The 16,113-nt window shown below is 40.2% G+C and overlaps 1 protein-coding gene across 2 annotated transcripts; it reads left to right on the top strand.

Moving 5' to 3' along the window:
• Nucleotides 1-48: 48 nt before the first annotated feature.
• Nucleotides 49-12,637, top strand: septin3 (septin 3). 2 transcript variants are annotated; one of them, XM_088420411.1, is made up of 12 exons: nucleotides 49-284; nucleotides 627-781; nucleotides 1,240-1,836; nucleotides 5,009-5,410; nucleotides 6,347-6,475; nucleotides 9,556-9,637; nucleotides 10,012-10,149; nucleotides 11,062-11,179; nucleotides 11,752-11,847; nucleotides 11,940-12,036; nucleotides 12,114-12,165; nucleotides 12,290-12,637. In XM_088420411.1, the coding sequence occupies exons 1-12, from the start codon at nucleotides 82-84 to the stop codon at nucleotides 12,408-12,410; spliced, it is 2,190 nt and encodes a 729-aa protein (XP_088276537.1). In that variant the 5' UTR covers nucleotides 49-81; the 3' UTR covers nucleotides 12,411-12,637. The 2 variants fall into 2 exon arrangements, with proteins under 2 accessions (XP_088276537.1, XP_088276536.1); XM_088420410.1 differs by lacking the exons at nucleotides 49-284; nucleotides 627-781; nucleotides 1,240-1,836 and adding an exon at nucleotides 3,243-3,389.
• Nucleotides 12,638-16,113: the final 3,476 nt, after the last annotated feature.

Here is a 16,113-nt window from a genome sequence, read left to right on the forward strand (position 1 = left end):
AAATTTGTTTTTATTTAATTCTCCACCAGGTTACACTGCAATCTCATTTCCCCAATTCGAGAAGCAGCAGGCAGAGAAACAATGAGCGTATTTGACCGTCTGTCACCATTAATCCCTCGACTGTCGGCATCTTCCAAACGAGCAAGAGATCATCCTCATCTTCCTCAACCTTCAGCCACTCCTTTGTCTGCTCCTGCCAAAAGGAAAGGGATTGACGTCCCTTCATCCAGGCTTGAGGGTGTCACTTATGAAAGAAAAAAAGAAAAGCACTCAGGTGCTGACAGGTAAAGATCAATGATTTATTTTTCCTTAAAATTTCAGCGTTTCTGCTATTACTTTTTCTTGTCTCCCATCTAATTGGAGTGTAATTTCACTCCTGACCATAGGATGACAGCATGCAATTTATAGTACTGTGAGCATATATTGTTACGTTACCCTGATTCTTTTATCGTATTAATAATTGAGATGCTAGTGCAGGTATACTAAGAGGTGAATTAAGTGGGCTCTGTCCCCACTTAAGGCTACCAAGAGGTACTAAGGTCTTGGCCCACCACTAATGACTAGTGAGTGGCATTAAAGCTCATTCCATAATACATTGTTTTTCACATTTTCATCCCTCTTGACAGCTCCACATTTTATGGACCTGCTTGTTCATCTATGTGTCCTCCTGGGAGTAAACATGGTCAGCATTTCGAAGCTCCCACCGCATTAGGTGACCAGACCCAGCACAAAACCAAGGACTGGCTTGATCTGAAAGTTTTATCGGACTTTTCCAGTAGAGGTAAACATTGAAAAACATTAGCAAAATCCTCCTCTTTAGACCACAAATACAAACTCCAAGGCTTCTTCCTTGTCTGTCAAGATGTTTTTTTTTTTGGTTTTTGTTTTATTTTTTTCCAGGAAGAGCATTTATCTTGCTTCTATTTTTCTTACTTAGAATCTTTGTAAAGGATTATCCAGCGACAATATTTGAGAAAAAATTATTTCGTATTTGTTGATTTTATGTTAATTCCAAGATGTTACACAATATTTGTCAAAGAGCATCGTAGAAAATGGTAGTTGAAACATATAATTAATTGCAGAAAATTTAGGATGATTTTACAATTAATTACGTCAGACGATGTTTATTTGATTTAAGACATTTTGCTGAGTCAAATTATGTTGTTCAGCTGGATAATAATTTTGCTTAATTAAGTAATATACTCCTCATTTCATTACATTTTACTTTGTTTCTTTAAGCCCAGTTTTTGCAGCGCTATCCTCAGCCTGGATTTGAAAATTTGCCCTCTGAAAACCAAGCAGATGGACCAATGACTCCTGAAAAGTTCATGTCCAGTGTTGAGGACTGGAAAATGCGTCGGAGAGAGCATCTCTCTGATGCTCAACACAGATGGCCTCCCGAAGATAATACGAAAAGTACATTGTCCAACACATCAGTCAACGAATGTATAGAGAAGCAAAGATCCTGGCCAACTCCTCGGACGGGTTTCGAGGTTGATCAGGAACACAGCTGTGAGTCAAGACACAAGTCGCAAACAACGCCATCTCCTTGGTGGACGTACAGAGGAACAAAATTTAAGACGTGTTTGGTACATCCTGTGCAAACATCTCCTGCACCTCGCACTGGAATGTCATCAGCAGATGCCAGTGAAGTGAGCGACTTTGTAAAAGGAGCCCAAAGTCATGAACCGACCACAAAACATCCCTCAAACCTCGACAAGGATCTCTTTGACAGGCCGTCTGCACCCGAAGGCTTAAAAAGGACTCGTCTTCGATTGGACCAGCCGGAGGATCCTTATTACGTCAGCATTTATTACCCAGATTCGGTGTATGAGGGTGAGTACAGAGCGGTCGAAGGAGAGCTGAAGGCTCTTTCCGGGTGTCGGGGGGAGGCGTGATCAGGCTCAGATGTCGCTGCTCATCAGTGGAGGAGCAGACATGTTTATTCAAGGAAACATTGCTTTGCGAGCCTTAGCCTTTCAATGGGGCGCACAAAAGTATGTCAAAAAAAGAGCTGAAGAAGAATGGAAGCATCATGAAATAATGTGCATACGGGTGAAGTACACAGCTGCAGCAATGGCATGTGTGGTGTATTTTTACCAGTTTTTATGGCAGGATGGGACATACTTTTTAGATTTTTTTAATGCATAAAACATAACAAACTTTAGAAATTCATCTAAATGACATAATGCATTTAAAAAATATGTATTTACAAATTGTAACGTTTAGGCTTACTTTCAGTTTTCCTTGTTTGACACTTGGAGAAAACTAAAGTAATTTGCATATATTGCAAAGTCAAATTGAAATAACACAGTAGTTGTGTATTTTTGGCTTATCATCTCAGAGTAAAAAATGCCGTGCTCCAGTTACATCCGTGGGGCCTTGAATATTTACGCTGCTGGAGCGTTGCGCTCATGAGCAGAAAAGCTGTCAGCTTTGACCAACCGCTGATTTTGACAGGAAAGGTGTGTTCAAGGGTGCAACAAAGAATAGTCTCTGAGTCTCAATACAGTATACACACACATAAAAAGTATACATCATGGGAAGGCATTTTAAAACTCTTCAGAAAGTGTACATAACTCACTTTCTTAAATTTTCCCCAAAATAACTGTTTAAGATGGAGGGTCACATATATTTTTCATCCTCTGCAAAAAATGACTAATATTAGCGTTTATCTGACAAACTCGGCGGCACGGTAGAACCGCGCTTAGCACGTCCGCTTGCGACCCTAGTGAGGACAAGCGGCTTTAGAAAATGGATGGATGACAATCTAAGACAAAAAGATGTGTCAATTATTGCATATGTGAAATACTGCCCCCAGGTGGCCACGAAAGACTTGCACCACGTTCAATCGATGCATGTATGCTGTATGTTTTTATAAAATAAATACTGTATTAGGAAGTGCCCCCCCCCCCCCCCCTTACAACATCTGTTTTTTTTTGGGGGGGGGGGGGGGTTAATTAATGTCATTTTACCACTGTATTTCAAAATGCCTTTTATATGATGATATATAGGTTTGGGGTTCCAATCTTGGGATGCTCGTTGTCACATTGTGTTAATGGTTGACGTTTGTCCATAAGTGTTGAGTTTGACTGGCAGCCAGTCCACAGTGCACCCCACTTCGAAATGGAAAACGGATGGCTTAAATGTACCTTGAGGGTGTGGCGGCATTGCGCCTGCGCGCAGCATCTTCCCACGCCCTCTTTCCTGTCTTGTCGCCCTGGCAACGGAGGAAAAGAAAAGGAGGGAGGGGAGGGGGATCTCAAAGCCAGAGGGAAGGAGAGGTACCCAGAACAATCTGCTCATCTCGCCACCGCTGTGTCAGAAGCTATTTTGTTGAAATTAGGCGACATCAGCGGCTTCCCGAAGAGACGTCGTCACGTCGACAGGTTCGTGACGAACAAGCTGTTAGCATTGTTGCACGGGTGCTCCCATTAGCCGCTAGCCGTCTTGTCCTCCGCGAGACACAATAGGGGCCGACACCGGCTGCTTGGATGATTGTATTTTATCGAACCGGAACAGACTGGAACTAAACGTGGGGTTTTCTTTTATCATTAACCTCGCACATGAAGGTGTGTTTTATGAAGAGTAACAGGTGGCAATTTTCACGTTACTATTCATTCAATCCATCACCATCATGTGCAGACTTATTCGTCTCAGCATGCGCCGCTGTGACAGTGTGCACGCATGAGTGCCAAATGGCAGCACAGTGCACTGCGTGGCTTGTGCATGTCGTAAAATGTGCAGTGACGGCCAGGATGCTCGGAAAAGGAAGCCCGACAGAAGTGCAGGCGGCTACTGTACATGTGCACAAGCCTGAAGGCGAGGACTTCACTTGTCTTTTATCTGTTATTATTTCCCATCTGGCATTGATTCAGCCCATACGTTCTTTTTTAAACAATAAGTAAGTATCACAGTCAAGATGGTCTGAGTTTTTAAGCATTTATAACGTTATCTGGGTGTTATACAGTGGTGAGATATCCTTATTCATTTCATTCCTCCTTTTCCTCGATATATTTGGAACATTCCTTTATTTTTATCTATTATCGTTCAGCTTCTGTGGCTCAAGTATTTCGAGGTGTTTTACGGCAGGTGATTGGTGCTTTTAGGGTGTCCCCAAATTAAAGTCTGGACCCACAAACAAAAATGCACATTTTCAAGAAATAGCATTTAAATTGCTATTAAAAGTAGGGCAGCACTGTTACCTAGTGGTTAGTGTGACTGGCTCACTGTTCCGAGGCTCCAAATTTCGTGGGTTTTCTCAAGAGTACCTTCCTCCAACGCTAAAAAAAGATGGATGCGCATTATGTGCTGTATTTGAAGATTAGTAGTTATAGTAATTAGGCAGAATAATGGTGAAATAGTGGTTAGCTCACCTACATTATGGCTCAGTTCCAGCTCGCTCCTGGCTTTCTGTGTGGAGTTTGCATGTTCTCCCTGAGCCCGTGTGGGTTCTCTCTGGGCACTCGAGCCTCCTGCCACACTTTTGCATTCATTAGTCTAGTAATGGCATTATAATTACTGCAGTTAACTATTTTATCATTAAATGCCATTCATCAAGAAAAATACAACAAATCATAAATTCATTGTATTTGTCAGTTGGACAAAATGCCAGTATTGATGGAGCAAATACATTTGCTAATTCTATCAAATGAAAATTCATAATCATTTTGGTATTGTTTTAATAACAATATGTATATATATATATATATATATTTAAGAAAATTATAAAATGATTTACTGAGATTAACACGAGAATAAATACATGTTATCCACTAAATTAAAAATTCAACAAACCTCGTAGTCCTCGTGCTTTTGAAGGAGGAAAAAAAAGCTCTCAAAATTTAAGAATGAAGCGTGCCAGTTTTAAGCCCACGAACCATACTTTGCTCATCCCCGGTGTTGAAAAAGTAGGTGACCCATCTACAGTACAAGTACTGGCCTACTTCTTCCATGTGACAAACTTTGTGGATGAAGATTGATGCTTTTTTTTCTCTCTCCTCTACAGACATGTCAGACATAGTTCCTCCAGAAGTGAGACCCAAACCGGCCGTCCCTGCCAAACCCCCTAATGTGGGCGCTGCCTCCCCCTCCAGCCCCTTCCCGCCTCAAGGGCCAGGCATGGGAGGAGTGGGTGTATCTGCGCCGCCTCCCAGTGCCATTCCGGTGCCCATCGGGGGTCACGGCCCGAGCCACGGGGGCTCTCACGCCATTGGTCATGGTGTAGGCCATAATGTGAGCCACGGTGCGGCTCACGGTGCAGCCCTTATTGGCGGCCATGGTCACAGCACCTCCAACAGCTCCGGCGGGGGGTCCACTCTCTTGGGGTACATCGGCATCGACACCATCATCGAGCAGATGAGGAAGAAGACGATGAAGACGGGCTTTGACTTTAACATCATGGTTGTCGGTAAGTGAGACGGTCAACAGCATATGCTGACTCCCGTGAGATCTCGTAAAGCTTTGTGAGACTCCGGCACAGCGAGGGGCTAAAGTAGGGCAGGGAATCTTTGACTGGCTCATTATTTAACTCAGAGATTTGGGTCTATGAATTGTTTTTCGGTTCAAAATGATTCCACTGACCATGATTTCTGCGACAATCTATTGATTTGCAAACAATCGTCGTGATCTACTGCAATCTGCTTTTCAAAACAGAATGATATATGGAGGCATCTAAGGGGACATTTTACATTTAAAAAGCTATGAATTATAAGGAAAGCACAGTAACATGCCTCAAGTTTTTTTTTTTCGTTAAAAAAAAAGATATACTGTGGAGAGATGCGATGGTTTTCTGCATGCCAAACAGACGAGTTGACTGTAAACGCACATGCCAAGGGCACTCCTCAGACTCCTCAGAGTGGAGCCTGGATCTGACCAAACGTGACAGGGAAGCAATTTATTACAACTTGTAACGTCTTCCCAATGCTCTGCTTTATCCTCACCGTACTCCTTCCGCCCGGTGTTGTCACAGCGTGTGAGTTTCAATCAGTCTGCTGCACATTCCACTCTGTACAATATGCTTGGTCCAGTCTAGGTAAAGGGACAATAATAAGAAGACAACGTCAATGTTCATTTAACAGTCAGCAGTTTGTGTGAAGCGATTCACCTCCCAAGCACAAGCGGCAATCCTCATAAAACATTGTACATCACCATAAAGCATAAAAACAAAATTTTCCCAATTAACACTATTTAGTTCAGTTCACTGTACTCTCTCCTGAGTTATTATTTACACCTCTCCTTGGGTCATTTGTGGGGTATCGAGCCCACTTTAATCCCAACACTCTCATAGGACACAAACAGTGTCTTTTTTTCCAGGCCTCTGTATCAGACACTTTTCCCCAACCAGGTCACAGCGGTCTGGGGAAGTCGACTTTGGTGAACACCTTGTTTAAGTCGCAGGTGAGCAGGAGGAGCGCAGGATGGACCCGTGATGACAAGATCCCCAAAACTGTGGAGATTAAATCGGTGTCTCACGGTGAGTACATGCGGCAACTCTCACTCAGCATTTCTATTTTTAGAAAGGAAATAATGCACTTGCCTGCTCATTCTCATGCAGCGTGTTTGTAAGGGAGGTTTTCATCTTTCTGTACCTCACGGGAACTCGGAGGATCTTGGTTCTGACACAGAGCCCACATGTCGATCCATATTTAAAAAATTCAGGGCAGTGGAGAATATTAGTATTTTTACATTAAATTTAAACATACTCATCCTCGTGTTTTTTTCTTAGCTTGTTTTACCCTTGGTTCAGTGTTTCGCCACTGTAGGTGCACTCTCAGTCATTTGCCTTTGGTTCTGGCCTCAAATGTGCTTTATTAATGTTTCAAAAATAAAGCATTGATCGCGTTCTCAGCTAAAGTGTACTTATAGTATGCCCAGTGTGCTATGCTTTGGAGAAGAGAGCATCCTAATAAAAGGCAAAAGAAGCATGCAACGTTTCAAGCATGCTGAGAGAGCAAGTGATGAAAAGCAATTCTGGCTGGTGTATTTTAAGGACGTTTGAGGTGATAAATGGGTGATAAGATGCTTGGGTGGTCCATTTTTATGGCCATGTCTGCAGCAACAATGAACACATGCAATAAATTAAAAGAGTCATTAATTCATCCAACCATTTTCTATTCCATTTGTCCTGATTAGTAGCGCTTCCTCCCAGCTGACTTTTGGCAGGAGACGGGGGTTACACCCCGGACTGCTTGCCAGCCAATCACAGAGCATGCAAATCATCATTTCATCGTGCCGCGACATTTAACATTTACTGTACTATCCTTTTATGTATTTATTATATTTACATTACACTGCCTTTTATCTGACTGCTGTCACAATTTAATCTTTTTCAAATTGATCGTCCTATTCCTTATTCTAATTGATCCTCCTTGACGGTCACAATTTGATTAGATTCCAAGTTTGGGGTCTCGAATTGGATTCAGGAGGAATTTTCGATTCAAAAAATGTAATTTGATTACATTAAAAAAAAAAAATCTGCTTCAATCTATAGATGTTCATAATATTATCATACTACTTCAGTCTGCAGGGAGACAAAGAGTCTTTTCTTTTACATTTATTAAATTTTGATTTGGAACATGCCTTTTCCCACAAAACAGCACATGGACTACTGTTATATGTAAGTTTGTATAGTGTTTATAGTATAAAATAAGATGAAGCAAAAATTAAAAAATCATAAAAGAAAAGGTAGAACAAGATATATTGTCATTTCACAGGAAATTGCTTTACCAAAATATGTGAAAAAGTGTTGTACAAATGAAAAATATTAATATTTCTCAGTACAATAGTAGTAGCGGTATTTATGACAAATAAGATATGAAAATAATATTTTTCAAGCGAGCAGCTAAATTGAGAGTATGGGAAAAGCATGAAACGTGCACCAATTTGGTCATCTCTCACCATTTCGAGAGCATTATCAGTCACAATTTTAGCATTTAGTATAGTTTAGTATAACAACATTTAGTACAACATTTAGTAACAACATTTAGAAAATATTTTATATTCATTTACATGTCCGTGAGTAATAAGTGTTTGTGAATTCATTTGGAGTTTGCTCGTATTGTTTTGTTATTGATCTGGTTTTGTTTTCAGTTTGTTTTGTTTTGTGGGCATTCTGTGGTGTCGGTATGTCGATTACAGATGTTTCTTTTCTTCGGTGGCTCTGAAGTGCAAAACGCACAAACAAAAAAACTAAGCAAACAAAAATGGTAACATCTAACAAAAAACAAAAGCACAAGAAAGAAGAAGCGCACAATAAAAAAGAGCGTGCAAGAAAATAAAGCACACAATAAAGAGAGCATGCAAGAAAAAAGAAGCAGACAATAAGAAGAGTATGCAAAAAAGAAGCACATAATAAAAAAGCACACAATAAAAAAGCATGCAAAAAAGGAGTACAAACAAAGAAGCACTCAAAAAGAAGCACACAATAAAAAGAAGCACATGGAAAGGAGAATGCAAAAAAATAAGCACACACACAAAAAAGGAGCACTCAAAAAAGCACACACAAAAATGAGCGCACTAACTGTGGGGGTGGGTGGGGTGACTCACTGCTGATTGGGCAATGGGGCAATTTAATTGGACATAACTTTTGTCTTTAAGCAGGATGTTAATCCAGCAAATCAAACGTTGTTGCCTTTATCAGAATTGCGGCCCTGTCAGTTTGCTTCCCAGGAAGCAAATGGTATGGTAAATGAAGCAACATGATAAGATATCTAACAATTGTAGATGGGAATCACTATGTCCTCAAGTGGTATTGTGGTTTAATCATCTACCTTTAAACACAAACAAAATTCTCAGCATCCTGTTTTCAAGTCCCGTGGAGCTGCTTGTTACTAAAACCAGGTCAATAACTTCCTGCCAGTTTTTTGTCGCTCTTCTTTTTGATGAGTAGCTCACACTGGGTTTGAGCTCGGCCGACCTCTCTAATTTGAAGACCTAAAACCAAGCCATTGTAGATTGTTTGAGCTGACAGATTTTATTTTTGAATAGTGCTTTTTGGGAAGTTCATTTTCCTGTCTTTATTTTCAGAAGCTCCGTGCGCCGATATTGTCTTTTATTAAAGCCTGATAACTACAAAACCAATGCGTTTTAAGCACACAATTCAGTCATCTGGCCAGTAGGTGGTGCACCAAGACAACAAATGAAGCTCGTATTTGCATACGTGATTTTTTTGTTGTAGTTTAAGTATTGCCATAGTATTTCAAGTCCACTTTGAAATAATTGAATATTACTTTATTTTTGTCTCTCTTTTTAATTTGAAATGATCGAAAACTTGTGGCCGCCTTTGCAACAATGCGTTCGTGTGTGAGAGAGGTCCGTGTGGTTATCGTGTCATTCTCAATGGCGCAAAAATTTCCTGCAGAGCTTCGAGGCATTAATGTTTATTCGCCCTATTTTTAAAACCGACTGACTCGACTTCGGTGATTTTTTTTTCTTTCCCAAGTCCAACTTTTATCTTATTTAATTCATATTGAAGAGTGTTAAAGACAGCTCTGTTCTAAAGCAGATTTGTAACTAAATTGTATTCTTATTGTTTTTATGGCCCTTTCTATGCAGTTATTGAGGAGGGCGGCGTGAAAATGAAGCTGACTGTCGTTGATACTCCCGGCTTTGGGGACCTCATCAATAACGACAACTGGTGGGTGGCTTTCTACTTGTTTGGCAGCCTCACTTCACATTAGAAAACTCACTAAAATGAATTATAGCTGAGCAACTAAAATTCTGTTAACCCTTGTGCAGTATTTTGCCTTTGATCTTTACATCAAAGTCATTTCAAGTCAAAGCATTGAAATAGACACACTGAAATTTCATGTCATGTCAAATTTCAACATGGTACAACCACTTAGTTCTCAAACTACTGGAGTTATCCATCCTTGGCTAAAATACTGTGAGAATGATGTAAAAGAAAATGCCCCAAATGTGGTCAAATTTCTGTACAAGGGTTGAATAAAGTCACAAATTGTTTCTTTATTTCTCGTCTGCTCAACTTGGTATTTTCAATCGCGTCCACAGCTGGGAGCCCATTTCAAAGTACATCAATGAGCAGTATGAGAAATTCCTCAAAGAGGAGGTGAATATCACCAGAAAGAAGCGCATCCCAGATACCAGAGTGCACTGCTGTCTCTATTTCATCTCCCCCACTGGACACTCGTAAGTGGATCTTTGTCATGGCTCAAATTGTCTCCACTGTTCACTCAGCCACTTCCAGTGACATACCGTAGTTTCTGCACTATTAGGCGCATCTAAAAGCCTTCAATTTTCTCGAAGACTGAAAGTGCGCCTTATATTGTGCGTAAAAGTTTTCATTTTCGCGGAAAGAAAAAAAAACTTAATCGCCATGTAAATTCTTCAATATTTACCTCAGCCTTTCAGTTACATATGTATTTTCTACAAATAAAATTTTAAATGAAAATAAAAACATCCTCCTTTGAAATTTTGATATGCTATATATGCTCCAATTTTGAAGCAATTTTTATGGGGACAAGGTGCAAAAACAGCCAAGTTTTTGTCAAAGAAAGAGCGATTTGATCAAATGAATCAGAGTGAACAGAGTTGTGAGAACTCTGAGAATAGAATTAATATTCTACATTCACAGTTTGGCTGACTTATCTGATAGTTTTGTTGATATTTCCTTTGGTGCAGCTTCATCTAATGGATGCATAATGCATCCCCTGTCACTTATTGTAGCTTCTATTCTATACGCCTCATAATGTGGTGCACCTTATCTATGAAAACAGTTTTAAAATACGCCATTCATTGGAGGTGCTCCGAATAATCCAGTGCGCCTTATAGTGCGGAAAATACGGTATGTCAAAAATCGACTTCATCTGGGCTTTAAACCTTCCGTCCACACTATAGTCATGTTTGTGTATCAAAATGCGATTGAGAGAACCTCCATTTCTCCGAACAATTAAGGTTAATGAGACATATGAGACATGACAAGTTAATTTCCCGCGCCGCCGTCCGCTAATCTGATTATTAGCGTTTGTGCATTCATGGAGAGTGACAGCTCCCCCTCTCAAGTCACTTTCTCATCTTTCATTTGTCGACTGTACGTGACAGACTGCGGCAGCTCGATGTGGAGTTCATGAAGCGCTTGAGTCACTCCGTCAACATCATCCCTGTGATAGCCAAGGCCGACACCCTGACCCCCGAAGAGAGACACGAGTTCAAACAGCGGGTCAGTAGTTCTCGGGGCATCTCCAGAATTTATTTAAATTCCCCAAAAGTCAAAATTTTAATCATTTTGTTTTGTTGCCCTAACTACCACAGTTTTTAAATGATTCAAACGGTTCCAATTTTATAATGCTCAGGTCTTTAACTCACAACATATTTTTCCTACGTTTCTAAATTAAAGCAAGAAATTCTGGTTTTTCTTGCTTATGTCTGTAATTTCACAATTTCTTTGACAAATTCTCATGTTGAACTGTGCATCTCCGAACCCCTAAATTCCAATATCATTCCAAATAATAATATATATAATCCATATAATAATTTTATTATATTCCATAATTCTACATGCTTTCATGCTTGCATGCATTCATTCTTTTAGCATTCACACACAATTTCCAGAAATGTCTGCATCTAGTTTTTAAATTTGATTTAAACTTTGAACCTAAATGAATGTTTTGCAAAAAAAAAAAAATGTTTTCAGGATTGGACACAATTGTATTGAATTTATAAGTCAAATACAAAGAAACGACATTGAATTAAAAAAAAAAAGTGGCATCATACTCTCGGCTATGTATGCAGGTGAGGAAGGAGCTGGAGATGAACGGCATTGAGTTTTACCCGCAGAAAGAGTTTGACGAGGACATGGAGGACAAGAGCGACAATGACAAAATCAGAGTAAGCGATTTGTGTTCTTCACACGTCACTCGCCAAAGGCATTTGTCGCCGCTCCATTCAGTCCCATGGAAATAAATGTCTGGTGTTCACAGGAGGCGATGCCCTTTGCTGTGGTGGGCAGCGACAAAGAATATCAAGTGAATGGCAAGCGAGTGTTGGGGAGGAAGACTGCATGGGGAGTTGTTGAAGGTGAGCGCTCCTTCTTTGAACATTTCCAGCCTTAGCCAGTGAAAAGGTTAAGGTATCTCTTTCTTTATTTGTTCCAGTTGAAAACATGAATCACTGTGAGTTTGCCCAGCTGAGAGACTTCATCATCAGGTAAAATGGCTTCATTTGTATTCTCAGGACTTGAGTAAATCAAGATTGGGCTGTTGTATGCTACGTTTATAAGGGTGAGATGAATTTACCGCATTTGAACAGAAACGCCCTTTTGTTTACACAGGTCTCACTTACAGGATCTGAAGGAGGTGACTCATAACATTCACTACGAAACATACCGTGCCAAGAGACTCCACGAGAACGGTGGCCTGCACCCCGTTGACACCCAAGACAGCAACCTGTAATCAGGCGGTTGCCGTACAACTTTAGTGATGCTGACCTTTATGCTCCACATCATATGAGCCTGCTTAAAACACACTAAAATGTCTGCGTATCAGTATTATTTAATGTTATTTTTTTATAATCCCCCGTGCTTATCAAACTAAGTACTTAGTGCCATGTTACAAAAGACTGCCAATGCATTTGTACGACAGTACAAGAAGTGTCTCAGCGAGAACGGTAAGGTTTTTTTTGGTTTAGTCCAGGGGTGTCCAAACTCGGTCCTCGAGGGTTGGTAGCCTGCATGTTTTCCGGATTACTCGAGTGCCCCAGCACACCAGATTCAAATGATCAGGATTTGATATCAGGCTCCTGCTGAGCTTGCTGATGAGACGATGGTTTGAATCAGGTGTGTTGGGGAAAGAAACATGGAAAACATGCAGCTCAACATGCGGCCCTCAAGGACCGAGTTTGGACACCCCTGGTTTAGTACATACTGTAGGTTTTGTGATTGATTGACAAATAGGATCTTCAATTACTTTTATTGCAATCATTATTCATTTGTGGCTCACGTGTACATTTAATCACATTTGTTATTATTTTATATTTTATTTCAAAACTGTTTACATGCACAAAACTGCAGTTTAAAATAAACAAATAATCAACGGGAAGAGATCAAACGTGTGGTCGGACAACATAATTAAACTGTTGACTATATTTAACACAAAATGTTGAATTAATTCCAATATATGTACAGTATTAGCACCCAGATGAGGCAAGATGAGAGCTTTTCCTTCATTTTAAAACCAGTTTTATACCTGAAAGACTAAGAAAGAGGTCATTGAATTGCCATACTCCCCTCTATCACTTAGTAGCAGCACTCGATACCTCTGGATCATCACAAAACAATTCCATGTGGGTTTTTGTGACATTTTTGCCTGTGGTCATTGTTTAAGAATACTGCATGTCCATAAGGTCATGATTAATCACGTGTCTCTTGAGGTTTACAAGCATTACACAATATTCCTACATGTTAAGTTGTTTCTCAATCTGAAATGATTTACTGGTAACGCTCTGCAATTGCATTTTTGTTGCAGTGCAAAAATATGCCAAAACTACAGGTAATATTACCGATCGTGTTTTTTTTTTTCTCTCTCTCAAATGAGATGAAGTTTAATTTTATACGAATGAACATATTTGTGTGATTTGAATTTGAGATGGAATGTCTGATATAAATTAGACGTATAGTGTAGTTGTTTGTGATTTTGGTGTAGTCTGGTCTGGAGGAATGTAAAGAAATAGTGTGACATCATTCTTTTTTGGTCTGTTGACTTGTGCATGCTTGAATCCGCGTGGTCTGTGCATTATTTCCAAACGTGTTTATTTTAAATACATTAAACGGATGAAACTGGATTGAAGCACTGCAGTCTGCAACTATGTTGCCTGCCCACACAAATTGCCTATCCTTTTCATTTTAAGTTATTCATAATTTGTCAAAATTCCTGTGAATCATTGAAATACAGTACAGTATATTTTGCAAAATATGATTAATAATTGTATTTGTTTCATTTATTAGGATTTATTTAATAAATGTACATTCCCATAGAAATCTTTTCATTTAAATGTATTGATTATTTACAGTACAGCTGAAACTTGTCCAATTGATCAAACCAAATAAAACACTTGTGGTTAGCTCATTTGTCACACAATTGGGGTTCAAAGGTTTAAATCTTTGCAAAGAAAAGTTGGAATTTTTCTGCCAGATATTCTAACTTTTGTCTCATGTGTAAAACAGGAAGTTAGAGTCAATGAAGAATTTCAATTGAAGGACATTCTTGTAATCGAACTGAATCAATTGTGTTAAATTCTGTCAAACTGAACTGATAAATTAGGGGAGATTTGTGACACGATATTGGACATTTGTGACAGAAAAATATGGTTTTGCCATTGGTAATACAGTATCTGGCATCAGTCTAATGTCCTACTTTTTGAAGGCAGAAGTGAAGGCAGATAAGAGCCATGAACAAGCAGGAAGCAAAGATCTGGCAAAAGATCTGATAGGATGAAAATCCCAAATTTGCTCGAGCTCCAGAATTTTACACTGCATTCCTGGAAAAGGAATAAATGTAATTGTACGAGTAAATGTTTAAAAATCAACATTTTGCCATCAAGTTGAATTTTGCGTTCCTACTGTGTGTGTTTGTGAAAAAGTCAGCTGGTACATTTGCTGTCCGTCAAGTGAATATGCTTACCCTTTAGCAGACGCACTTTGAAAATAACGGAAAACAAATTAAGCCGCTTCAAACACAACCCGGTGGCTGTTTTCTACAAAGAATCTGTCTTTAAACAAAGGCATAAATACACACAATGAGAAAGCTTATGACAGGATACCAAGGGAGGGATTGCGGTAATGTATGAGGAAGTCTGGAGTGGCAAAGAAGTATGAGTGAGGTATGCTGTAGGTGTGACAAGAGTTCAAGGTGGAGGTGGAATCAGCTCTGAGCCCCTTGAACTGGCTGACCATGGATACCATGGACTATGATGGTATTGTGATCTGTAGTGAGAAGAAAGAACATGTGTAGGAGAAGCTGGAATGGTGGAGGTTGGCCCTGAAAAAGGGAGAAATAAAGGTTACCCACAACGAGACAGGGTATACTGTATGCGTGTAGGTGGGAGGAACTCTAGTGGAAGAGTGAAAATAAAGAAGGTGGAGAATTTTACGTAAAGTGATCCCTGGTTACTCCGCTCTTCTCCTATCGCGCCCTCAGTGCATCACATATTTTTTTTAAAGGACCGTCACCTCACACAAGCGCATATTGAACTGCAGTACTCCCTTGCTTAATCCTAATGAGGAGTCTGAAGCAATCTGCCAGCCCTAATACATAATCTAGTTTGAATGAAGGCACTTTTGCTTGAATCCAAACCACTGCTTTTCTACTTCTGGCACAATGTTAGGCAAAAAGCAGATTAGTGGCATATGTCTGACAAAGTGCTGAACTTGTGAAGAGGGATGGGATGTGGGCCGATACAACCGAGATGACTTTCGTGCAGAGATGAGCGGGGGGAGAGGGGTGTTGGCAGAATGCAGAGTGTTTGTGGCACAAAACAGAATGTTATACCTCCATACCACAGTTAGGAGATCACTGGGCATGAGAAAGAAAGGTATGGAGGATTGAACTAAATATTTCACACACTTAGTTTCTGCACGGCAAACCGGGAGGGGGGCGCTGATGCCGCTTCGCGGTTTTTCACTTTCCGCGGGGATTTTCAGTCCCCATGAACAGCAAAAAACTACTGTATCTAAAGTCAACAGTCAAGAGCAATGGAGATTGTGGAAATGAGGTGAAGAAGCGTGTTCAGGCAGGCTGTAAGGCTCAGCTGCAATAGAAGAGTTTTATCAAAATGAAGGGAAAGGTGTACAAGACCAGCGATGCAATTTGGCCTGGAGACAGTGCCACTGAAGAAAAGACAGGAGGCAGAGCCGTGGGTAGCAAAAATGAAGATGCTGAGGTTCTCTGGGAATGGTCCGGATGGATAGGATCAAGCATTAATACATCAGCGGGACAGCCCATGTTGGGGGTTTTGGAGAAAAAGTCCGGTGAAAAGACAGTAAAAATTTTAGTAGAAGGATGCCAAGTTTTGAATTGCCAAGCAGGAGGCCTCGAGGAAGACCACAGGGTAGGTTTCTAGATGGTTTAAAGATTACATGAAGGAAGTTGTTGTGAGAGA

Source organism: Hippichthys cyanospilos, chromosome 7, assembly GCF_059441005.1.
Source record: "Hippichthys cyanospilos isolate Australia breed blue-spotted pipefish chromosome 7, RoL_Hcya_1.0, whole genome shotgun sequence".
Taxonomy (NCBI): domain Eukaryota; kingdom Metazoa; phylum Chordata; class Actinopteri; order Syngnathiformes; family Syngnathidae; genus Hippichthys; species Hippichthys cyanospilos.

Excerpts from the sequence above, each read along its gene's own strand:
- septin3 (XM_088420411.1), top strand. The coding sequence starts at position 82 with ATGAGCGTATTTGACCGTCTGTCACCATTAATCCCTCGACTGTCGGCA. Across the intron at positions 285-626 it reads AAGCACTCAGGTGCTGACAG|CTCCACATTTTATGGACCTG; the intron begins GTAAAGATCAAT and ends CCCTCTTGACAG. Across the intron at positions 11,848-11,939 it reads GCGACAATGACAAAATCAGA|GAGGCGATGCCCTTTGCTGT; the intron begins GTAAGCGATTTG and ends TGGTGTTCACAG.